Source organism: Electrona antarctica (genome assembly GCF_951216825.1).
Source record: "Electrona antarctica genome assembly, chromosome: 6".
In the NCBI taxonomy this organism is placed as follows: domain Eukaryota; kingdom Metazoa; phylum Chordata; class Actinopteri; order Myctophiformes; family Myctophidae; genus Electrona; species Electrona antarctica.
Genome location: NC_136811.1, coordinates 40,636,918 through 40,663,504, shown reverse-complemented (window position 1 = coordinate 40,663,504; position 26,587 = coordinate 40,636,918). Strand labels below are relative to the sequence as shown.

At 45.0% G+C, this 26,587-nt stretch overlaps 1 protein-coding gene across 4 annotated transcripts in view; it reads left to right on the top strand.

Moving 5' to 3' along the window:
* Positions 1-26,587, top strand: part of lipeb (lipase, hormone-sensitive b) — a 48,923-nt gene that overhangs the window by 14,561 nt on the left and 7,775 nt on the right. For all 4 annotated transcript variants that reach the window (XR_013790277.1, XM_079504630.1, XM_079504632.1 and 1 more), the window contains 11 exons: positions 876-1,117; positions 5,630-5,914; positions 6,933-7,023; positions 9,341-9,486; positions 9,589-9,774; positions 11,737-11,889; positions 19,109-19,253; positions 20,315-20,542; positions 21,075-21,281; positions 22,937-23,160; positions 24,992-25,252. Coding sequence is in view for 3 of the 4 variants with exons in the window: in XM_079504630.1 (XP_079360756.1) it covers positions 876-1,117; positions 5,630-5,914; positions 6,933-7,023; positions 9,341-9,486; positions 9,589-9,774; positions 11,737-11,889; positions 19,109-19,253; positions 20,315-20,542; positions 21,075-21,281; positions 22,937-23,160; positions 24,992-25,252 (2,168 nt within the window). In the remaining variant the exon portion in view is untranslated. The remainder of the gene's footprint in view (positions 1-875; positions 1,118-5,629; positions 5,915-6,932; positions 7,024-9,340; positions 9,487-9,588; positions 9,775-11,736; positions 11,890-19,108; positions 19,254-20,314; positions 20,543-21,074; positions 21,282-22,936; positions 23,161-24,991; positions 25,253-26,587) is intronic.

Below are 26,587 nucleotides of genomic sequence, written 5' to 3'. Positions count from 1 at the left end.
AAATCGGCTATTTTGTCCTAACACGAACATTAAATGCCATTGACAATGAATGGAGAATTTATGTCATATATGTGGACGAGCAAATCGGTCCTTTCTAAAAACAGTGCAACTGTTTGCATAAATTCAGTTGTCATCTTACATGTTCATGGTGAAAAGATGAGTTTTTTAAACATTGTATCATCATGGTTAAAAGATAATAACATAAGTTGACAAATGAATTCATGAAGTATACCGGTATTCATTTTTGAGTGGTGTAAACCACTCCTACAACTGGCTTTGTTAGTCTGTGCAGAAAAAATGAGCATGGTTGCTATGTTCACCCTGTTCACCCGGGTGTGATTTCATTATGTCAGACATGATTTTTGAGTGGTGTAAACCACTCCTACAACTGGCTTTGTTAGTCTGTGCAGAAAAAATGAGCATGGTTGCTATGTTCACCCTGTTCACCCGGGTGTGATTTCATTACGTCAGACATGATTTCATTACGTCAGACCCGTGTGACCTTACACCACTCAGTTCACACGGGTGTGATTTTTATTTTATTGGATGAGGCACGAACAAGAGCGCCCCTCACTTCACACGGGTGTGATTATTATGATTTTTTTCTGTACCTAACTCCCATTGTTCTGATGTGTCATCGTATAGAATATTTCCACATTTTGAAAACTCCTTGCAACTGCCATTGGGGATAATGGTTGCAAGTAGCTGCATATGATCTCGCATACAAATACCGGTAATCAGATTTAGGATCAAAGTCAAATGTCCTTTTAATCATTTTTTGCTCTTTTTCCTTTTCAAGACTCACTATGGGCATGTGTCGTACACGCACGCACGCACGCACAGAAGACTAATTTCTGTCTCTCCCTCTTTCCAAGTGATGGACACCCAGGCGTTGTTTGCGGCCCTCTACGGTGTGTGCGAGGAGAATGTGGCATTCTTCTCGGGTGGTGCCAAGGGCTCCCAGGGTGAACCAGCTCGACGTCTGGTGGACTCCATGACGTTGATCCAGGAGCATGCACATAGCCTCGAGCCTGTCATCACTGGTTTTGCTGCCATTTACCATCACTTCGACTTCGACCCGCACATACCTGCCAATGGATACCGTTCCCTGGTCAAGGTATGGGTTTTGTTGCTGACTGTTACCAGGGTGGGGACTCGGGAGCTTAATGACATCTAAGTTACAAGTCCAAGTCAATGGATTGAAGGGGACGAAAATTGCCCTGCATATTTTCTGTTAGAAATTAGAATAGCTTTACATTTTCTAGTTCAGACTAGGTCTGTCAAAGGATTAAATATTTTAAACGGATGGTAATCACAGTTTAGCTGTGCTTAATTATGATTCATCACCATTTGTAAATTTGCCCAAAATATGCCCATTTTCTCTGTATATTGTCGTGGGAATGGAAAGATAAACCAAGTGTGCAGTGCAGTCTGTGCACCCTTGGTTGTGCTACTGAATGAAAGGGTGATAATGGCAAGGTTTATGAACGAGCCTTCAGTAGTGAGAATGGAAGAGAGCAGTGGATGTTGAGTATGTGTGTCTCATTGTATGCAGTTGGTAATGGAGCTGATCTGTTATCAAATTCAATACACTCACGTGCTAGAAGAGTCTTTTGTACCTGAAATGAGAAGTTGATTAAAATGAATTTCAACATTTCATCGCATACATCTATCTCTAATACATCTATAAATGCAACATGTCTCTGTACTCACGAACTGTTCGCCCCACCAACCCACGCGTTCCACACCCCCACAGGGAGTTCAGTGCCCGGTGTCGAGTCGGTCTGACCCACGGTTGTCCAGAGCCTGCTACTTACTATATGAGTTGTTGTTGTCAATGGGTGTTATGGACAATACGGAGTATTGAAGGCTGTGTAGTGTAGGGGCCCTTTCTGGGGCTGTTGGGGGGGGGGGGGGGTCCTTATTTTTTCCAGTTTAGTTTTTTCCCGTTGCTTTTTGTTTTTCAGTTTGTCTTGTTAAAAAAAAAGTGATTCTGTAAAGTGATCTGATGATGTGTGCATTGTCAAACAAATCATAAAAAAGGAGACAGACATATAACTGGGTGGGCATGCATTTCCAACTTGCATCGTTCCAAGTAAGCCAGTTCTAGTAAGTTAAAGGAACATTCAGTGATTTGGAAAACCCTCCGGTCCGCCCCGGTAGCAAGATGTGCACATGTACACGCTCTACAGTGGGGGAGGTGCAACAGTCCAACAGCACACACACCAAGGCCCGCCTCTGCTCGATCATGATTGGCGGAAGGCCCCTCTCATCTCAAGGTTTTTTGACCCCAGGGGCTCACTGGGGACAGGGAGGAACTCCTTATATGGTCAGCACACTCTATAGTAGGGAGGATTATCACAACAAAACAAAAAAATAAGTGGTATTTGAATTAAGTGAAAACACTGAATATTATACCTTTTATTTAACCAGTAAAAACACTGGTTAAATTATTTGTAACCAGTAAAAACACAGCCCTAGTACAACCTTAATATCTTGGCATTAAATAACTACTGATCCTGATGACTTTATGTGACCCCTAAAGGCCAAACCGCACCAATGCAACTAGTCGCAACTCCTTTTAAGTTTTAAGTGCATCAATGCAACTCCTTGCAACAAAACAGTTTTAAGCGGATTGGATAATAACTTGTGGATAATGGTTGCATGTTGCAAGGAGTTGCATGGTGAATCATTGATGTGGAGTGGGCTTTAACATGTTGAGGAAACAGGTGAGGAAATCCAATCGGTCTATATTAAATTTAGGGCTAATTTAAAATATAGATTTTATGTGTCACAATTTTCTGTATGTAATCATGAAACTTTGCATTTACTTCAAACACATTTGGTCAGCTCTGATTGACAACCCATGATCTCCACATCTATCATGCTGACGGAGCATTTGATCAAAGATATGCCCCCGATGAGCACAATAATTAACAAGAAAAGAAAATGATTAAAACATATTTTTCCACAAAATCATCATCACCAAATAACCAATAATTGTGATTAGACTATTAAACAAAATAACTTTAACCCATATACTTGCCACGGTAGGGTACTACTATGTTGGGTCGTCTGTGTGCTATAAGTCTTTCAACCATGTGTGGACGGTTACAGTATGTGTGCATGTGTTTCTACACTCCTTGGAAGGTGGATATCAAACTATTTTGTTCATCTGTTTCATGTGGAGGAGGTGCAACGTTTTAGCAATCGCTTCTCGGATATGTCTGTCCATGAACGTGAACCCATCCCACCACCTTCCCTGATTCTGATCAAGCCTGCAACATACGTTAATCTTATTGGTATTCTCTCCTTCCCACGAGGAGCTGCCCAACCATCCATTCTCTGCCTTGATATCTCTCTTTGTCTCAAGGTCAGCCCATTTGTTTTACAGATTGATTTTATGTCAGGGTATCAGGATAGATAAATTCCTTCAGCTGCGCAGCATCTCCCCTCGCCGCCACTGTACGTACTGTACTGTTCATTCTCTCCCTGTTATTGATGAAACATCACTATACTTCCCATGCTGCCGCCCACCGCTATCGAACAAATCTAGTGGACGAAGAAAATGAGTGCTGGTCTTTTTCCCCTCTTCTCGTCCCTCTTTCTTGCCCTTTTTTCCCCCCCTTTAATCCATTTTAGTCCCTATAGTGCTGGTTGGACTAATGCGTAACACCCTGAGTGAAGCGGTGAGATTTCAATGTGCTCGTGTCCAGCCAGTGATTAAAAACATGCCCCTTCTTAATTTAACCCCTTCCTTCCGAGAGCCCACCACACTAATCCTAAATGAGTCAAAAAGCCCAGGAGAGCCTCCTGCTTCAAGGACTGCAATTAAAAGGAGGATATCTCGGCCACTATCTGCTCCACCACGGGGCTGTCTGCCGTTGTCCTGCTAAATTCAAACACACGAGGGACATCATTATGTTCCGTTCAGAATGCTTAAAAAAGAGAAAACAATCACACCTGTCACCTGTGTGAAGTGAGTGGTGCTACTATACATGTATTGTTATAGGTACTGTACTGTACTATGTGCTCTGTACTGTATTGTAGTGTATTGTGCTCTAACTGTACTTTGATTATTTTTGGAAAAAAACTTTCAAAAACGAGAGTTACCGACAGGTTGGGTTATGCATCTTTACTTTAAAATCAAGCAATTAGGCCTCTTTTATTCTCCATTTTATTTTGGGAACTAAAAAAGTTTAGTAGTTTGGCACTACTGTAATTGAATTTGCATAAAGAATAATACGAATTCTGAGTGCCTTCTTGCTGTTTCCAAAAAGGATGTCTAAAAGCATACTTGAGATTTGTTCATACCAAGGAACAATTTCAGAACAAAAATGATGAAGGAGACTTTGTTGAAATGCTTGTGAGTGCTTTACATAAAGGGCGTACGGGAGAGTCCATGAGCCAAAATTTCTACCACTCAACCGAGCAACATTCCCCGGCCTGCTTAAAGGAGAATTCCATGCTAGAAGGCTTTCTTACCTTTATTTGTAATAACACCTGGACCAAAGAGGTCCAGGTGTTATTTTGTGCAAAAGCGCATCATTGGCTATTTCCCCTACCATAAGCCCTCAATGAATGGAATTAAATTGAATGGGGAATTGGGTTGTTGTGCTAACTCGCTTATTTCCATCGCTCAAGCGGCACACTTTACTACTTATTTCGATGGAAATAAGCGAATTAGCACAAAAACCTAACCCCATTGAGGGCTTATATATGGGGAAATAGCCAATAATGTACTTTTGCACAAAATAACACCTGGACCGCTTTGGTGAAGATGTAACAACTACAAATATAGGTAAGAAAGCCTTCTTGCATGGAATTCTCCTTAAGAGCTTCAACCAGTAGGTGTCCTACCCAATAGAAGAGCAGGAAGACCACTTCCAATCACTGCACATGTGATAGTTATTGCGACCACAGGTCGCATTTACTATGAAATCGTACATTTTCACTCAAAATCCCCATATATATGGTGCCCAGGTCTCGTCGACATCCCTGATGTCATAGTAAATGTGACCTGTTGTCGCAATTAAGCCCATATGGAGAGCCCTGATGTCATCAATATTGGCCAGCAACTCTACATCTGACTTTAAACCCTCAGATCTCCATAAGTCCATATATGAATATATGTCAATCCTCTTCGATGTCTCCCGTGCCTGTTACCATAGTCACAATTGACATTTATGTAATTTGTACTTGTTGTAACCTAGAATGGTGCCCTTCTGGCGTCGGCCTACTTGGGGACCACATAAATGCTCCACCCGTCCCGGGCAGAATAGAATTGTACCGGTCTGTCTGTCTGTGTTGCTTTTATGCCCATATATGGACATGTCTGTATCTCTCTGTTCCTTCCTCTTTTATGGCCATATCCTTGATGTCTTTAGTATATGCATGGCATGCCCATATATGGGCATATCGGTCGGTAGTAGCGATCGGTATGGCATATTGATATTGGGGTATGTGGTCCAAAATACTTAAAAAATCTTCAGAAATCACTGATCGATCCAGTGGTTTGGGAGATTAGCCATGGACTCGCAACCAGACAGACGCGCACACAGGCCCCATAGGAGCCGTCTATCCTGTAAATATCATATATATATATTTTAGTTTTTGCACGTCTCCCCAGGTGGTACGTTGCTGCATCCTCAACATCATCCACAAGGGCCGCTACATCACTGCCAACCGCCGGAGCATCTTCTTCCGGGCGGCGCACAACGCCAGCGAGATAGAGGCGTACTCCAGTGCACTGTGCCAGCTCCGCGCCCTCCTCTACCTGGCCCAGCGCCTGCTGCACGACAACAGCCACGGGAACCTCTTCTTCCAGGAGGAGAGTGGCCTCAGCCAGAGTTTCGTCCGCGAGTATTGCTCCATGCATAAGGGCTGCTTCTATGGCCGCTGCCTGGGATTCCAGGTGAGGAGGAGGAGGAGGATGTGGATGGATGGATGGAATGGGGAAGGGAATTGAGTGCATTGGTAAAAGTAGCTGCCCGCCACCACAGAGTCTGGGCTTTGTCGATTGTCTGTACTAACACAATTGGCCCGGGTTCGGGTTCGGGGAGGGAAGCCCGTGCGGGGAGGGTGATATTTGTGTTGGGCAAGAGGAGTAGGACGGAGGATCTACACATCCTCCCGGTGGGGAGGGTTCCTCACTGGCAGGTGAGCCAGTAGGATACAACAGCAGTAATAAAATAACACAAATGTGTGTGGGGAGGAATTAATTGGCCTAAAGACAAAATTTGGGAGAAAAAGAGAATTGAAGGGGGAACAAAAGCTGTGGTGCTCCTACTTGTGAAGGGATACAGTGCAGCTGCACAGCATTTGGGACCAGATTTGACTGAGAGACTACCATCGCACAAATTCCAGCTTTTCACCAGAGGAGAAAAACTTTTTTCTTTTTCAATATGAGTTTATAGCACAGTTATAGCACGTCTGAAATAAGTGTCAGAGCTGAAATCGAAATGTAAATATGAAATAAATGCTTAAACATGTAGCTAGGTGTAATGTTAGAGACCACAGAAGTGAACCTTTCAAGCCTGTTTTCTCAACTCACTGTTTTCTGCAAGATATTACTCTATAAGCCATATCTCCAAAACTGGTGGGCCAAACTGAACAACAAATATGTCAATTTGAAGCTATGATTCCCTGCTTACACATGACATGAAAAATTCAAAAAAATACAATGGCAGTCCCTCAGTCAAGTTTAGTCACATTTCAGCATGCTTCAAACACTGAACTTTGAAGCTACAGTGAATGCCCAATTATAGATTTTTGCTTCATTCATTCTCATGTCTCCCATCATCTGATGTCCTCCCTCTTCTACCGAGCTACCTCCCTCCCCCAACCATCCATTCCTCTATCCTCCCTACGACCCCCAACCCCATTCTCTTATTCTCTGTAATACCACTTTTGTTTTCCCTCCTCTGCTCCAGTTCAGCCCAGGCATTCGGCCCTGTCTGCAGACCATTGCCATTGGCCTGGTGGCCTTCGGAGACAACTATAAACGCCACCAGTCAGGAATAGGTTTGTTTCTGGTCAACAACACACACACACACACACACACACACACACCACCGTCGAGCTACCTCATTCTCATTCACTGATCATTCTCTCGATCTGCACTGCTCCGCTGCAATATGACTCCCCGGGCCTCGACAGCGTGTAACTTTTTGATGTTTTTCGTGTGTTCTGATCGCCGATGCTCTTTCATGCTCTGAAATATATATGAGTTACACCAGTTGGCCCAGGGACTCCAGGATGTTTTAAACACACAACGCACGCGTGCACATCCACACACAGCCACAGATACGCACAGAGGCATGATTAAGAGCAGTCACACAGACACACACACACACACACACACACACACACACACATGCTCGCTCGCACAAAATGGAACATACGTACACTAACAAATATTTGAACACGCAATCCAACATGTAGAGAGTAAACTAAGCAGCCTTGAGAAATGGTCCCTCCCTGCTCTTACTGTGTCTTGTGCTCTCTGCTGCGCCACAGTGGAGGCAGGAGATATTGCACCCGTCGGTGAGTACTATAATGACCCTCACCCATCATAGTCTTCTGTAGGCATTATGACAAATTTAAGATGTGGGGGTCTATGATCCCTGATAGTTGTAGCTAGTTAGTTAGTTTTAGGTTGGGCATGTGTCTTTATAGGTGGAGAATTTCCAAATGGCTAAAATAGCTGGTCTACAACCTCACAATGGGTGCATGTGTTTGGTCCGACAGGCAATAGTCTGACACCCTACCCAAACCCTAAACCTAACCTCACAGGAAGCCACAGGTTAGTTTTAACCTGTCATGGGTTAGTTTTAACCTGCCACGCATGCCACAGGTATGATGATTGGAATTTTGTTCTTATTTTTCATGTCATGATTATGAATTGAATACCCAGGGCCTGAATGGAAACGAGACCGCAAGGACTTTTTTCGGTGATCCCTTTGGAAGTGTGTTTGACTGTACCCTGTACTGATTACATTTCTGTTTGACTGTACCCTGTACTGATTACATTTCTGTTTGACTGTACCCTGTACTGATTACATTTCTGTTTGACTGTACCCTGTACTGATTATATTTCTGCCAATAAAGTATTCAATCAATCAGGTTAGTTTTAACCTGCTACGCATGTCGGGAGCCACGGGTGAGTTTTAACCAACCACGGGCTAGTTGTAACGGGAGCAACGGTGTTGTCGGACTAATGCCTGTTGGACTGTTAGTATGTCTAACTAACGTATGCACCCCCTTCATAATCTCATTGTGAGCTTGTAAATCTTCTATTTTCACCATTTTTGGAATGGAGCTTAAGTGGTGTTATTAGAATAGATGTCCTTATCTTCTGCATTGGAGGTTGCTTTGGAGCACAGTGGTCACATGGCTGTGTTCATATTGAGAAAAAAAGTGCAGACTTTGTCCTCTTCCGTAGATTTCACACAGCATCCAGTGTAAGAGAAGTCATGGGAACGGAAGCTGCTGTGTGTGTGTGTGTGTGTGTGTGTGTGTGTGTGTGTGTGTGTGTGTGTGTGTGTGTGTGTGTGTGTGTGTGTGTGTGTGTGTGTGTGTGTGTGTGTGTGTGTGTGTGTGTGTGTGTGTGTGTGTGTGTGTGTGTGTGTGTGTGTGAACATAGCACCTACCACAGTAGCATTGGACATTTAATTCCCGTAGAATCGATTTGTTAGCCTGGTGGAAGAAATTGACGCTGTATAGTGTATACAGTGACTGTTTTTTGTGGCACTATTCGACATAGCTGGCCGCTAGAAACTGAAGAGTAAAACATTTAAATTGCTGTGAATGAAACTAAAAGGCAAGCCAATTAAACTGCACAGGCTTCTGAGCTCGCATGCTCTCAGAAGTTAAATAAACCAAAGGTGGTCACTTTTAATCACTGCTTATACACTCTCTCTCTCTTCATCTCTCTATTCTTTCTCCCCCTTTCCATTTCTGTCTCAGTGAGTTGATGTGTTGTGATGTTTTAATTTTAATGTGCCAGCACTTCTGTCATTCACTCCCAACATTCTCTCCCTCTAATTCCACCTCCCAATGTCCTCTTTTTTTCTTCTTGTCCGTTGTCTTTGACAATTCATTACTCTCTCCTCCCGTTTATCTAACCCCCTCTGCTAATTTGACCTTGCAACTCTCTTTTCCTTACCACTGCTCCCCACAATGTGGCTTCACATTGCGAACGCCATTGTCTCGTTCCTTTCCCTCTTTACAAACTCCTTCTCCTCAACTCCTCTTCCACTCTCTACCCTCCTCTTACCCACCGCCGTCCCTTCTCCTCCATCCATCCCCTGCCCTCTCCGTGTTCGCCCTCCGCTCTCAGGCGTAGCAGCGAGTTCGTTCTTCAACTCTGGGAAGTACGCCATTGACCCTGAGCTGAGGGGCGCAGAGTTCGAACGCATCACCCAGAACCTGGATGTGCATTTCTGGAAGACTTTCTGGAACATCACAGAAACTGAGGTCCTGTCGGTGAGTCGGACTTAAAACACACACACACACACACACTTCTGTCTCTCAACTATGCACTCTTTCTTTATCCTTTAATCTATCTCTCGCTTTCTGTCTCTCTAGGGTCTGGCCAGTATGACGTCCACCCAGGTCAAAGTGAACCGTGCGCTTTCCGTCCCCGCCATGCCCTTTGACCTGCCAATGGTGACCAACCCCACCACGTATGTAACCATAGCACCACCATCGGCACACATCGGCCCCGCCCCCGTCCAGATGAGGCTCATCTCCTATGACTTGCGTGAAGGCCAGGTAACCTGGAACCTGTATAATCCAGTTCCCATTACAGTCTAATAGCACGTTTAAATGCTGTACAATAACACGTTTAATCTGTCAGCAGACAGATTTTCACAGCAGGCTTGATTATTTATAGTTATTAAAATGTCTTGGTTTCAGTTTTCACACATTTCAGAAAATTGCGTGTTTCAGTCACATGGTCTCCCTCTTATTTAACCTCATGAACCCTTAGCCTGGTATCCAGCCTGCTTCGCTACGTTCGGCGGATTTTTTTTTCTCTCTTCGCTTATCAGTCTGGAAAGCCTCCTATCTCCAAGGGAGGCGGGACATGCCAAAAGCTTCGAAACCTAACGTGGCTTCTGATTGGTCTGTGGTGCGGGGCGGGACAAAGCACCAGTGAGACGTCATAGCAAAGCGCAGCTACTGCAGTGTGAAAAGCATGGAGGGTGGCGCTGGCTGATGACGTAGGTTGCCTAACGCTACTCTCATTCGTTGGAACAACATCCAATCAGCAACGACGTTGACTACGTAACATATGTAGTTCTAGTGTAGTTCTGCAAAACCTCCCAATGGGAGGCTTTCCAGACTGATAAGCGAAGAGAGAAAAAAAAATCCGCCGAACGTAGCGAAGCAGGCTGGATACCAGGCTAATGAACCCTAGCATGTCATGACATTCTGCTTCTAGATTGGGTGTTTCTAGAGCAGCTCTTTTTGGCCAAACAAACGATGGCATTCCTCATTAGGCTCTTTAAGACCCATCACACATGGCAGTCACAAAGACAATGTCTTCTTACAGATCATTGTTTTCCTAATTAATAATCTTAAGGTTTCCCCTTTGCGACTGCCTCTGTCTGCTTATCAATGACAAACCCTCATCCTTTTTACATTGAATCTATTCGCTGTCTTTATGCGCCTCTGCTTCTCTAGATCATCTCTCTCTCTCTCTCTTCCTCAGGTTACCATCTCATAACACCATTCCTTAGGGATGGAGATCTCTCTTAACTCTATATACCTCTCTCCTCTTTTGCTTCTCTCTCCACTTCCCTCCGTCTTTCTCTGTATCCTGGCATCCAACCAGACACGCTATCAGCAAAAAACTTTGAGTCACTGATCTCGCTCCAACTAAACAAAGGCATCCTATTGTTATTGTTGCAAAATTCAAGCCTGCATTTCCCCGACACCCTTCCATCTCTGCCTCCATCCCTCCCTCCATTCTGGTCTCCTCTCACCGCACTGTAAGTAAGTAGCATGGCCGAGGCATGAGGCCCATAGGGCAGGAGCCTGTCTCCTGTTTCTGTAGCGTGAGGCAGCTTGGTGTACAAGTACACCCCCTGGACATGACGCTAGTATGTGTCGAAGGGACTTACCCCCAATCCAACCCTTGATGCTGAGTGCCAATGGGTTTTAGAGTCTTTGGTATGAACCGGCCGGGGATCGAACCCCAACCTCCCAGTCTCAGGGCGGACACTCTAACCACAAGGCCACTGAGCACCGCACTGTCTCCCCCTCAAAATCCCTCCCATACCTCATTCCTTTTCTTGCTCTCCATCTAAATGTAATTTCAGTCCCTGAATATTCCTACTTCCCTCTCCCTCCTTTCTTCTCATCTTCTCTTCCTCTCCCTACCTCATCCCTACATGGTATAAGTGTTTCTCTGTGGCAGTCCTGGCCGTAGCTATAGTAGCAAGTTGCTACAGCGCAGTGTAGCACTGTAGCTTATCCACCCACCCTCGAAGGGAGCCCTGTTGCTAACACAAGAACACACTATCAGGCAGGGGCCTTTGTTTGCAGTGTGTGCACAGACTGCAGACATTCAATAGAGTTTAGCAAACAAACACTGTGATTCACTGTTTGCTGATCCTCTGAGCCTGTAGGCAGTTCAAAACAGTAGAAATAACTTATTTTGCCTTGTCCACAAAGTCATAGTATCTCTCTCTCTGTCTCTCACTCTCTGTCTCTCACTCTCTCTGTCTCCAGGACAGTGAAGCTATGCTGTCTATGACCCGTCCTGAGGGGGCCTCTATCTCTCTGTCTCTGGGAATGAAGACCAAGCGCAGCCCTCCATCTCCCTACCTCGTAGTCCATTTCCATGGTGGAGGCTTTGTAGCACAGACCTCGAAGTCTCACGAGGTAGGCTCACTCGCCTCACTCACCTCACTCACTTCAGTCACTCACTCGCTTTCTATCTCTCGCTCTTTCTCTTTTTAATTTTGGCCATCCAATCGGTTTCATTTGGCAAGCAAGGTAAGGTGAACCAATCCTGTGAGTGCGGTCAAATCAATATTGAAATAATTCAGCACAGGTCTGCATTTTAAGGTGGCCTTACACTAGCCGATAATCGGGCATTTGAAATCTGACAGCACCATACACTACAGGATAATCGGAGCGGGGCCGTGCAAATATCAAACATTCTTGATGTTGCTCGGGCCGATCCCGATCGCGCGCGGGGGGTGCCCGATTGAGTCGGACACCCCCCGAGCGTCAAAAATGCCCGATTATCGGCTAGTGTAAGGCCACCTTAACAGTGTAGAAACCACCTGTGTTATTCATTGAAAAGAATCTGGGCAGTTTGCTTACATTTAGTCTTTTTTTTTTAATGTATTTGTGGAGGAACAAAGGATTTGATCCAAGGCCAACAGGCATTGGGGATCCAGAGGAAATGTTTCACCCACTACACATCTCTGATGGGCATATAATCCTCTCCTTAATCCCCCTTTTCCTGTTTGTTCCATGACCAAGAATCAGAAATTATACAGACTTGGCAGAACAGTCCATTAGCATGCAAGCAGCAGCGGCGGTGTGATTCACTCATTAGCCAAGAGAAAAGGCTTCCGCTGTTGGCCTTCAGAACTGCTATTCCACCCTACCTGGCGCCACCAGGCTCTGGTCTCATTCTGCCGGGAATGTAACGCACTGTGACGTCAGCCAACAGCCACACACACACACACACACACGCACGCGCGCACGCACGCACGCGCGCACACACACACACACACACACACACACACACACAGTCAGAAGACTTGCTTCCTCTGTGAACTCATTGCCTCTTCAACTCCAACCGTGTTTTCTCAAGCTAATTGAAATTGAACTGCAACTAATTAAAGTGTTGAGAATACAGACACTTGTTGTCAGGGGGAGGGGGGGGGGTGATCTCGCTCAGTCAATAGCGCGGCTCATAATGAGACTCTACGCTAATTACTGTGTAATTAATCCGTGCAAACTTGATTGACAGACTCTGACCCCCTTTAACCCCGCCCTTAACTACCAGCTGGAGGCTGAGGGCTCTCTGTCGTCCTCTGGAGCCCTCTCCTGCTTGCTTTTCACTTTAATCCCCTTGCTTCCTTTCACACTGTTCGTTATGTCACTCCACTGGGTTGGATCTGTGTAATGGATACACCACCGCATATTCACTGACTTATGCACACATACACAAACATGAGTTCAATACGTATGTGTAGTACTGTTTATGTATGTATGTTCGGGGCGGCTGTGGCTCAGGAGGTAGAGCAGGTCATCCAATGATCCATGGGTCGGCGGTTCGAATCCCGGCTCCTCCTGTCTACATGTCGAAGTGTCCTTAGGCAAGACACTGAACCCCACAGTGCCTCCAGTGGTTGCCACCACTGGTGTGTGAATGTGGGAAGTGAGGACGCTGGTGTTGACTGTTCGCCGCTTCACCTCCCAATGTATGAATGAATGAATGGACATGAAAAGCACTGCAACACCGAAAGTGGCCAGTAGAGCGAACGCGCACATGCACGCACGCACGCACACACACACACACACACACACACACAGAGGCCAGAGAGGAGTACAGTACAGTGCAGCCCCTCACTTCAGAGTAGACCGGTCAGATTTTTTTCATATAGCCTAATAATAATAATTAAAAAAAAATATATATATATATATATATAGATATATATAGATATATATAGATATATATATATATACCCCGTATATATACACACTCTTATACTTTATCGTATTACAGTGTAATGCGAAAGTAGCCGATCTATAAACTCACAGCGATTTGAAAGGCATCCATTGGCCCCTCTAAGCTGTAAATCACATCCGTTTCATGGACTTTGAACTGACTGGTGTGACGAGGCGGCGCCACACAAAAGCAGTTGCTGGAGTGGCCGATCAAAACTTCTGCCCTCTCCGTCTGCACGACAGTGACAGGATTATTTAAAGTCCTCACTCCCCCGCAGCCGCCCACCGCCTCCTCCTACGCGGGCATGTTCATCCGCCCTAGCGTGTGAAGTGTGCGTGTGGCAGTGGGACGGTAAAGCCAGTGTAAGACGAGGCTCTGTGAAATCACCAGAGACGCAGGCCGCCTTGATCTGTGGCTGCATAGCAACCAGAATATGTGAGCGATGGTGGAGAAAGACTGACAGAGTGAAAGAGATGGGCAGAGGAGAAGATGAAGAGAATGGGAGAGGGGGGAGGGAGGGGGGCTCTTAACCCATTTTGACCTGAGATCAGATTCTAAAAATGTCTTTTACATCCTGACAGTTTTCTGAAAAAGCTATGTTTCTATGTCAGTCGTTCTTCGATTTTTCAAAAATAGCAGACCTACGGACGGATGCCTATGAGCTATTGAAAAATAGCAGATCTACAAGCTCATAGCGCGCCACTCGGTGGCGCGCTATGAGCTTGTAGATCTGCTATTTTTCAATAGCTCATAGGCATCCGTCCGTCAGTGTTGACGATGGGCCTAAAGCATAACATAATGCTAACACCAAAAGGGGTTCCCGCCTAAAATGGGTTAATGTATGTGTGGGTTAGGGTTCTTGTCATGTTGTATTAACAGAAAGCCGTTACAAGCCCAGTGGAGAAAGATTACTCCATGCACTTACCTTAGTTTCTCTCTCTCTCTCTTCCTCTGTCCATCCATTTTTGAGTGGTGCAACCACTCCATTAAGTAGCTATGTGTGTCCCTGGGTCTGTCCCTGTGTCCGAGCACGAAAATAGCGTTTGGTTGGTTTTCACAACCAAGTGTCACTGTTGCACAGCCTAACACACACGCACGCATATTAACTGTATATATGATGATTGGGGGTGTTACAGTACAGTACAGTACAGTAGAGGTACCCCCCCGGAGACCCCCACATGGTAACTCTGTCATTTCTCTACCGTTTCGGACGTGGGGCGGCTCGCCGGAACCGGACCGTCACCCTGGCCGCGTTCCTGTGGGTCTGGTTAATTAACATGAACATTTCCTTTCTTTGCACATCCTCTGTTCACCTTTCTTAGCTCCTGCTGTCATGATTTTGCACAGTGAGTCCAGCTGTAGTGCCCTGCCTTTTTTGTACCCCACCTTGACACTTATTATTTTTGCCATAAAACCTCCACATTCTAGGCAGGTTGGAGCGTGTATATGTGGCACATAGTAAACGTCATGATTACGATGACTTAGTAAAATAAACACAAAGTCATGATTACGATGACTAAATATTCTGTACACGGTTAAATCTGTATTGTTGACTTTGACAATGCAAAAATGGGCCCACTGTCCTTTTAGTTTTCTGTGAAAATCAAATCCTACAAACCTACAAATCAAAGCCAAGACGATAATGTCATGGCACGAAGGTGTCGGACAAATTGGGCCGTTGTCAAACTGTCGAGATGGATGCGATGACAACTGACAAGTGTCCAATTTGTCCGCCCCAGCCTGATGCTGTCCTCCTTGTCTTATTCATTTATCATTCAATTTTGTCAGCCAAATGATCGCCGCTCTGTCACACCAAGGGAGTGTTTGCCCTGCTCTCCTCAACTGTCTACTCTCCTTCACTCCCTAGTGTACATCTATCCATCCATCCTCTGCTCTCATCTCCTCTGTTCTCCTCCTAATGACCAGTCAGTGTCGGCAGAGTTGAGGAGAGGAGAGAGTGATGTATAGCTGTGCTTTCAGGGCCAGAGCCCTGTGGAACTCCTCGCTCCTCAGTGCCCCATTGATCCTGAAACCACAGTACACAATGAATGGACTGAGGTTTGAGTAGCGTGCACAGTTTTGCACACACATACACGCGTATGCACTTGCTTCACATACTCGCACTCATACATACATTTGATGAAAGACTATCACGAATTCACGATTATTATTTTGTTGTAGTTGGACTACAGAAGTTCATACTGAGGGGTAGTTTATAATGAGAACTGCTTACGTGTCCCTTATGCTTGTGTTATTTTTTTTTTTTTTTTTTTTTAATATATGTTTATTGGTAGCGGGTTTCAACAATTTAATCGTTTACCCGCCAGGAACATAGGAATTTTAAAACGTAGAATCTTGTAGCCTGCCACAAACGGAAAAGCCGTTTTAACAGCGATGTATTCATTAATGCATGTTTTAATACGATCGTATCGAAATCTACCGTCGGTTAGCTTTGTTATGCTTCTGACACAATGGGCGCGGCCATTTTGAAAATGCGCGCGCATCCACTTACATTGCCGGCTCTGGTTTCAGACGGCTTTATCTCACAGAAGCGACATTGCAGAGGACGCTTTGTCCCAGACAAGCGTTTTCAACGGCCTGTAGCAGGCACTGTGATACTCGCGGTCCACTTTTTCCACCACCGACCGAGAGAACGAGCACCAGCTTCGTCAACACACACGGAATGGTTTCATAGTAAAATGCGATTACGGATATTTGGCTCTTCAAAGTAAGTGTCACGCGTGATTAAACCATGGCAATACGCAATCGAGGGATTAATTAATGGCGGCAGGCTAAGAGTTAAGTTCAGTTTGAACATACCATTCTTTTTTCATTTTCTCCCTCACCCCATCCCTCCCCCCACAGTTATCGTCATTATTAAAACAATATATTAAAAAAAAAACAATAATTATTGAGTACAGACATACAAAAACAACAATAGCAACAAGAAAAAAAAAAAAAAAAAAGATCCAGTCCAATCAAACAACCATACATTTTTGACCAAGTGTAAACAGTAGGACACAAAAAAAAAAATTTAAGTACAGATGAAAAAAACAATATAAATAACAACAACAAACAAAAATAAATAAAATAAATACAATTATAAGTTGGGTTATTAAAGTTCAAAAGATAGTCACAAGTTGTTAGAAAAGATTGCGTTGAATCGGAACGTTGTCATACATCACCCTCTATAAATTATACTCATAGTATTGACTCAATTAGTCTGTCGGAAGTACTCTCAGATTCTCAAAGTAGGTAATAAACGGTTGCCAGCTAGAAAATAACCTTTCTGTTGAGTGTTATTTTTTTTTAAAGATTTGTTTTGGGCTTTTGTGCCTTTATTGATAGTTCCAGTGAAGATGGACAGGAAAGGGGGAGGGAGAGACATGCAGCAAAGGTCGTCATGAACGGGACTCAGGCCAAAGCCTATATGTGGCATGCGCCTGGACCACTTGGCCAGCGGGCGCCCCTATTCTTGTAGTATTGTACTCATTTTTGCGTGTAAAGCACTTGATACTTACAATTTTTGGAGTAAGTTCTTTATAAAGATGACGGGCAATCTTGATGATAATTGGGGGTATCGTGGAATTAGTATATCGTGACACCCCTAGTGTGTGTACTGTGTATACTGTACACATGCATACAAATATGGATGAAATGCAGGCACATAGAAACTCTTACACTATGGATCACAGCCAATACCCGTGTGTGTGCCATTTCTCAGATCTCTTTCTCTGTGCTAGAAGATGATACAGATATTATTATATATTATGTAACTGTCAGTTGATCCATAGCACTGACACTGTGTTGACGACTAACTGCACGAACGATCAACAGTGGAGTGGATACACAGAGAAATGCATACACAGACACATGTTATCATCTTCTATCTTTGCATTATATATCATTGCTGTCGGTTAGAAACATTTCATATCTAAAACGGTTACTTTTCAGGATATGGGAAAAATCGGTGCAATGGCGAAAATGGCAGATCTTCAAGGTCACAGCAGGTCGCATTGACACGTTGAGATTGTAGATGATTGCCCAACAGCAACCGTTACGCAAAGATGCGAATGTCATGCAGTCTCCCTGATATAAATCCCACCAGAATTGTACATGTTGGGTGTACACACGCACACACACACACGCGCGCACCAATGGCATATCTCACCAGATTTTCACAGGCACACGCGCTCCTTCGCCTAAACAGTACTTCAAGACAGACACATAAACATTCATGCGTCAGCCCCCTAGTTGTTGTATCTACTGTGACCAATGGGAGTTTACTTTTAAGAGAGCACTGCACACTCTCAGAACTGGTGGTGAGTTAGATTTTCACATTTCGCAACCACCACAGCTGAGGTGACACACACACACACACACACACACACACACACACACACACACACACACAGGGTGTAAAGAAAGGAGACCCTTTACTGCCAGCCCTTTTGCTGTGAGTCAAAATGGTTGATTGAGGTTAAGAAGTTAGGAATGAATAAGTAAAGGTATTGGCTAGAGGGCATTGTAACGAGAATAAATGCGGCGGTACGAATGGTTGAGCAAGCACTTCTTCATACTTTGACAAACAACAGGGTAAACAACAGTGAAAAACTTAATTTGTGTCTTCTGTGTCTTTTCTGAATACTTCCCAGGGCTTGGCTGTTCCTTGCATGCACTTAAGTACGATTGCTGTGTGTACTGTGGTAATTTACCATATGAAAGGAAATTGAGATGAGGTGACTGTGCTTGCAGTCCATCTGGCTTTGTCTAGACAGAACGCAGACAGCAGAGAGAGGAGCACGATTCTCATAACTAATACTGGTTTATTCCCCCTTAGTTCTTTCTCATCTTGCTCCCTTCATTAACTCCATATCTCTGTGTTCTCTATCTGCCTGCTTCCTTTACACCACAGCATGCCATGTATTAATGCTCACTTTGGAAGAACAAAACAGTGTTTTTTGGACTGGAAATTGAGCATTTCTCCCTGTCTCTCTTTCTATCTTTCGCTGTTCTCTTTTCAGTTCAAGGTGATGTAAACAATGTTTTATATGACACAGAGGGCAGTATTATGCGTGTCTTAAGTACCAGGTCTTATTACTTAACTTAAGACCTGGAGGCGTGGTCAATGCTGTTTGGCCACTCAGAATAGCCAAATGGCATTGATCACGCCTCCAGGTCTTAAGTTAAGTAATAAGACCTGGTACTTAAGACACACATAATACTGCCCAGAGTTCCCATACACCTATATATATATATATATATATATATATATATATATATATATATATATATATATATATATATATATATATATACTCTTCAGCCGCAGTTTAGTTCGGCAAGTCATAGACCATGACTCATTTCAATCTTCTCATATAATGAATTTGTCCTCCATTTTTGTCTGTCCAGCCTTACTTGAAGAGTTGGTCTCAAGATCTTGGGGTCCCCATCCTGTCGGTGGACTACTCTCTGGCTCCTGAGGCCCCATTCCCCAGGGCCCTGGAGGAGTGCTTCTATGCCTACTGCTGGGCCCTCAAGAACCATCGCTTACTAGGTACACACACTAGATTTCAATGTTCAAAGTATGGGCTATAGCATCTTGACTTCATACTGCATTGTCGTTGTCATTGCCACTGTGTGCTTTCTGTTTTCGAGAGGGGACATTTGCGTTTGGTGGTTTAAAATAAATTGCACTTTTCAGTTTAAAATAACAGCATTTCTTGTCATACAACACGGTCGTGCAACAAAGTCTAAATTAGCTGACGCGAGAGTGTAGGAAAAATGCTTTTTTTCCTCCAGGACGAAATTGTGTAGTAGACTATTTCTGCAAATCCACTCTGGGTACTAGTCCGCTTAGAGAGGATTCATTCATCACTTTGAAAGTAATCTTCCCTGATAGACTGAAACACATTGTCCCACAGTGTGGTCATTGTTCTGCAACATTGCCATAGATTATGCAGACTCCTTTGGCGTCATTTCAACCAATGTTTTGGCGATAAACACAAGACAGCTGCTTAGTCTTGTGTAAGTCTCTCCACTGAAGCCCACTGTGTCAGATGAGCAGTATCTCTAGTGCAGTGTGCCGGTGGTATGGAACAAGATGGCAGTGTGGGTAGAAGCCTCACGGAACGGATAAGCACCCCCACACAGTACCCACATGTGAACTGTATGTTTGTTGGTGGCAAAATGAGTCGATGAGTCACCCACTGCTGTGTTGGCCCCCTGATAAATAGAATCCATAGCATTGATTCAACAATGCAAGAGTGTACAAATGATTGGAAAAAATCATTAGGGTAATATATATATATATATATATATATACTTTTAAATATTTGATTATTACACATTTCAAATTAACACTAATTTTATTGTATGGCAAGCAACAAAAATACAAAACTCCTCTCCATACCTTCCACCTCCTCTCTCTCCCCCTCGTCTCCTCTGTCCTGTTGTCCCCTCCTGTCAGTTTCCCCTCAAATCCTTCAAGTCTTTATTCTCTTCATCTCTCTTATTTTTCTTGTCACCTCTCTTGTGCTCTCTCTTCATTCTCCCCACGTCTCGTCTCCTTCCGTCTCGCCTGTGTAACTCTGTCTTCCTCCCACTGTCCACCTCCAGGCTGGACGGGGGAGTACGTGTGTCTGGCCGGTGACAGCGCGGGGGGCAATCTGTCTTTGACCACTTCAATGCGAGCAGTGGCCCACGGCATACGCAAGCCGGATGGCATCGTGGCGGCCTACCCAGCGACCCTGCTCACAGCCTACGCCTCGCCCTCCCGCCTGTTGACGCTCATTGACCCAATGCTGCCCCTGAGTGTGCTGACCAGGTGTCTCAGCGCATACGCAGGTATGTGTGCGTGTCTGAAGATTGTGTGTGCATCTGTTCTTGTGTCCCTTCCCTTTGTTCGTGACATAATTAAAAAATCGAGCCAAAGAGGTTTTTCTTATCAGGAGAAGTTTGGAAAGGATATAGATCCCTCTGTCCCTCGTCTCTCTCTGCTCCAACAAAAGAGACTGATAGGCCCATAGGAAATCAATTTCCATCCTATGCCCTTCACTCCTCTCCCTTCAGACCCCCTCACTCTTTTTGTAGTTTTTTCTCCCGGTCTGCCCCCTGTCGTTCTTTGTTCCAGCTCAGTCTTTGAAGAGTTTTTTGTTTACTTTTATAAGGGTGACAATGTCCCTTCTATTGCGGACTATCTGCTTTACAGTGCTTTATTTTATATTTTATGTACTGCATGGGGAGGGCGGTTCTATAGCTTTGAGGGTAACATGAGGGAGTGTGTTGCAGCCTATATTTTTGTGTATTTGTATTTTCCTCTGGCTTCTACCTCAACCTTCTGTCTTCTATCTGTGTCCCTCCACCCTCCCTCCTTCAGGAAACGGGCCTCAGGTGGAGAAGCAGGTGGAGAAATCGAGCACGCTGAGCGTGGTGAGGAGGGACACCGCCCTGATGCTGAGAGACTTCAAACAGGGAGCCTCCAACTGGTTCCATTCCCTGCTGGACCCCATACGAGCTTCAGCATCCTCCTCCTCCAACAATGACACCGCCACTGCAGAGCCCCTCCCGGCTGGAGCTGCTGCCGGTAAGTGTGTGTGTGTGTGTGTGTGTGCTAAAAGTTTTGTTTTGTGGGGGCGGACAACATTTTCTCTGTGAGCAATGTGCTCTTTGTCCTCCTTGTGTCTTTGTTACCTGCCAATAGATGCCCTTGTTGGGTTTTGCAGATGAGTGTATCTCGCCTGCTGATACAAGCGAGTGTTCGTTATGCTACCACTTTCATCCATGTTTTTATTATCCACGCACAGTAATTACCCAAAACTTCGTTTACACCCCATATGGAGAGACAATTGAAACAGACCCCCCGCCCCCTCCTTTATTCAACATTTACCAAACCAATTATTTCATCCCACCCTGTAGTGTGCCCCCTACCTCATTTATTTCAATCCACTTTCCCCCAGACTCAGCCCGAATGGGACATTGACGGTAATTGTTAATTGCAGCCACTGTAAATCATGGCAGCTAATTGTAAACCCCCCTTCCCCTCCCTTCTCCCAAGCCAGGGAGTAATGAGTGTGTCATTGGAGAGAGTGTTGCGGGGGGGGGGGGGGGGGTCCATTACTAAAAGGTTCATCACGGCCTCCGAGAGACAGATAATTATGAGAGACACTCTTTGTTACGAGACCAGCTGTGAAGACTGGTCACTGCGGTGTTTTGACAGCCGGGGGTGGGACCAATGTTATCGCCATGACAGCGCTGATCAGAGATGCCCCCCTCGTCTCTCTCCTTTTCATCCGTTTTTCCATTTTCTACACCCCCCAATCCACCCCACCCACCGACCCCGAAGAGCTGATGGCACACAACAAGTGGAAACAGTACATTGAGTGTGCTCTCTTCCGTGTATTTCTGTCGCTGCTAGTAGCCTAGCAATAAACATTATTCTTTTCTGAATACTTGAGTTCTTGTCAGGCTCAAGTGAATACGAGTGGCCACTTCATCGTTCCTAAACTATTCTGTGCTTCAGGTCGCTTTTGTTGTTTTTTCTTTTAACAGGTTCCGTCCATCCGACATGTCCACACGTCCTAGGGAATCCAACCAACGGATTCAAAGGACGTGTGTACACGTCCTAGCGCATCTTCAATGATATCAGGCGAGAGAATAATATTCTGATTTTTTTTCCCTCTTTTTTGAGTTAGACCCTAAGGCCACCGTATGCGTCGCTCTTCGTTCACCAGCGGTCCCGGTTACTTCCTAGTGTACCGCGGCAGAAAGAATGCCTCGTCTCTCCTAATCTAGAGTGCTCTCTGTGGTTTTGATCTGATGGATATACTAAGCTCTTCATTTCTGACTTCTTTACAGAGTAAAAGCGGCCCTGTCTTCCCGGCACCCCAGAGCTCCTATTTTGAAGGAATCCCGGGGCTGATTGTGTTAATGAACCTCTCTCACACTCGTCGGTCACCTCTAAAACAATCACTCTTAGCTTTCTGTTCGCCTTGCACCATCTCTCTCATGCCCTCTCATCCCCATTTATTTGTTAATTTTACGTAATTTCTGTTTGGCTCCGTTCTATCTTTATCTCCCGCTTTCTCTCTGGCTTCTGGATCTATCCGACCCTCCCCTCTCTCTCTCTCTCTCTCTCTCTCTCTCTCTCTCTCTCTCTCTTTCTCTCTCTCTCTCCCTCCATCTACATTGCCGGTCACTCCCCTCCTTCACCTCTCCTCCTTGTGCCTCCTCTTCTCTCAGATACGGTCAGGAAGAGCGTTTCAGAGGCATCCTTCACCTTTCCTCACTCCGACCCTCCGATGGCCAAGGAACCCAGCCAGGAGCCCAGCCTCTTCTCCTCCACCAGGAGAGAGTCCCTGAAGAGCCGCACCTTCCAGGACCTGAGCGTGGTGGCCGGAGCTCACAGCCATACCTCCACGTCCTCCTGCGCCAACGATCCGCCACACACTGTACATCACACAGAGGTAGAGTTTGCGCTTTGTGTTTTCCACACGTGCAAATTTACATGTTTTTATTGATTGTACATTTACATTTTCACATGTATAATTCGTTTTTTTTCAATCGTTCTGTGCTGACGCTTGTCATTTCCTGGGGTGACTTCACTTGACTTTGAATGAGCAAGCAGGGATGGGGGAAAAGTTGTGTCTCACAAAAACACAAATTGACGGAACCATACTGACACACATTGATGGACACACTGTTTAATTTTGCAGGGAGACAAACCTGTGACCTTTACAGAAGGCCATCTTATGGCTACCATTCACCACACATTTTGCATTCCTTTTCAAAGCTAGACCTGTTGCCTAGAAAACTGATCTTCGAATAATCCAATGGCCCGCCCATGGCCTGTCTAGCAAAGCGATATGGGTTCTCAGCACAGCAGTTGCAGTTTCCTCTGGTACTTAATTGGCTAGTTTGGCCCCACATGAAACTTAATAGAAATTTACACTTAAAAGCTAATCGTATCCAAGGCAAGGCAGAAGCAGTGTACTAATATGCAGCACAGTTACTCACTGCAGCTGCCTTTTATGAACTACCCTGTCCAGCAAGGGGCAGTGTTTCCTTTCAGTATGAGTATTAAAAACAACCTAATCTAAGCAAACATATGTACCTAGTTCTAATTCCCACTTCAAAGCGAGGGTAGCGTAACCATAGCAGTAGAATTTTAATTTGATGAGTACGACACCATCGAATCACAGCACAAGTTCCAGCTGCAATGACCTGTTATCTTGATTCCAATTATCATCACATTCACCTGTGATAAGGAATGAAAGACAATAAGTAGGTACAGACTGAGTTCTGGTCATTAATGCCGTAATCAAGATTTTCTTTTTGCGCAATAAATCTAGAATATATGAACATTTCACTTTTGGAATATATATTACTTTATTAAAAGTCAAATTAACTTTTCTGCAATATAATTTTTTCGCTCATTGTAATTCTGGTATACACATGTGTCAAATCTCCAACTTGCACAATGTTTCACCTCACCAAACACCATGGAGCTCATGACACCCTTGCTTCATAAAGAGCCTATGGTTAAAGGATGCTGGCTGCATACATAACCTTCTGCTTCAGTGGGTAGCGGCAAGGTGTCAGAGATTATCCCTGCCGTGTGATTTCACACAGGCCCAACTGGATTAGTGAAGCGCTCATGTTCTCTTTGTCTCTCTCTCTCGCGCGCGCGCTCGCGCTCTCTTCCCTTCAAATTCTCTCTCTCTCTTTCAGAGAATCCCCCCCCGAAAGTCATAGTGTTGTGTACGTAACATGACCAACCTTGTTTTATTTGCTTATTTTACTACTGGACCTCTCATTTTGCTTTACTTTCTTTGTCCCTGGCAAAATCCTCACATGAATCACTCTGGAAAAAGAACACCCAATAATCATAATGATGGTTGGCATGAAAATAACCACTTAAGGGTTGATGTGAAAGTTAAGCATCCTTTTAACACCTTGGCTTATCAACAGAGGCTCATACAATTTTGCAGTGAAGCCATTCAGAGGGGGCGGCGGTGGCTCAGGGGTAGAGTGGCTGGATGGTAACCGCAAGGTTGCCAGTTCAAACCCAGGCTCCCCAGAGTTAGTGTCGAAGTGTCCTTGAGCAAGACACTGAACCCCTAATTGCTCCTGATGTGCTGGTTGGTGCCTTGCATGGTTTCTGACGCCATCGGTGTATGAATGTGTGTGTGAATGGGTGAATGTAATGCACAATCTATGTAAAGCGCCTTGGATAAAGGCGCTATATAAATGCACCATTTACCATTTACCATTTAATTTCTGTCTTCCTCTACGTAGCCAGAACCAGTGAGATTCTTCCTCTCCAATGAAGAGGACCCCTTTATGTCCAGTGCTATGTCTTCAGTGGCCATACCGCCCCCGCCTGGCGACGAGGAGCAGGAGCACCCCAGGGAGTTTCCCCTGGGATTTGAGCCACTGCGCAGCAAGCAGCTGGCTGACATGACGATGCAGACCTCACCGGTGGTCTTGGACCCATACTGCTCCCCACTGCTGGCCCCTGATAGCATGCTCCAAGGCCTGCCACCTGTGCACATAGTGGTAAGGAGGGAAGGAGGCAGAAGGGTTGTCACACATTTCCGGGGGCCGCCAGATTAAAAACCTCTTATCTATGACATTAGTAGTTTTAAATTAAAAATGTAATTAAAGTTAGATATTTAAAATATCTATATAAAACAAATTTGAAAAGTGGAGGCACTTCTGTGGCGTACTTGCAACATTCACTGGAAATTTGGCATGGATAGGCAGCAGTTTGCGAGATTAGCTCCAAACAGACAGACAGCCGATCAAATCCGGTCTAGCGTTTTCTGTATCTGCTTGAGACTCAGACCGGATCAGCAACCTGCAAAGCCAATAGATCCTTGTCTAATAATGTGTGGTTATCACAAAATCCCAGGGCAAACCAGTGGGGCTCAGCTCTGCACGCTGTTTGGGCACCACTGGTATAAGGAATGGAAGCAGAGGCGATATAAAGAGGGGAAGTCAACGGTAGGCAGTGGCACACATAACAAATAGACCATGAGTTTACTTATGAATGGCTTTGCTACTGGTCTCTTATTATGCCAGCTAATTGCTAATTCATTATTTCCTTTGCGATCTGCAGACAGCCAAATATGTAAAACAGGCAAATAAATAAAAGTTCAGCCTAGATGCTTAGAAAAAGCGTATGCACCGTCTCCAAATAAGAGTCATGGGATGTAGGAACAGTACAAACACATTTTTCACATTTAGGAAGACGGACAAGGAACAAATATTGGGTTAAAAAACACTTCCCAATAAGGGATGTTTAGAAGGAGGGAGACAAAAGATAGAATAGCAGAATGGGGTACATTAATAGAAGGTGGTTTAATGAAATTAGGCTGGAGGGAAAGGAGATGAGAAGGAGAGTGGTGCACTGCTGCACCCGTGGCCAGACTTCAGACAGGAGAGTGGTGCACTGCTGCACCCGTGGCCAGACTTCAGACAGGAGAGTGGTGCACTGCTGCACCCGTGGCCAGACTTCAGACAGGAGAGTGGTGCACTGCTGCACCCGTGGCCAGACTTCAGACAGGAGAGTGGTGCACTGCTGCACCCGTGGCCAGACTTCAGACAGGAGAGTGGTGCACTGCTGCACCCGTGGCCAGACTTCAGACAGGAGAGTGGTGCACTGCTGCACCCGTGGCCAGACTTCAGACAGAAAGGAGATGAGAAGGAGAGTGGTGCACTGCTGCACCCGTGGCCAGACTTCAGACAGAAAGGAGATGAGAAGGAGAGTGGTGCACTGCTGCACCCGTGGCCAGACTAGATGAGAAGGAGAGTGGTGCACTGCTGCACCCGTGGCCAGACTTCAGACAAATAGCATTTCTTAATCATTCAGCATTGCAATAGCTTTTTATT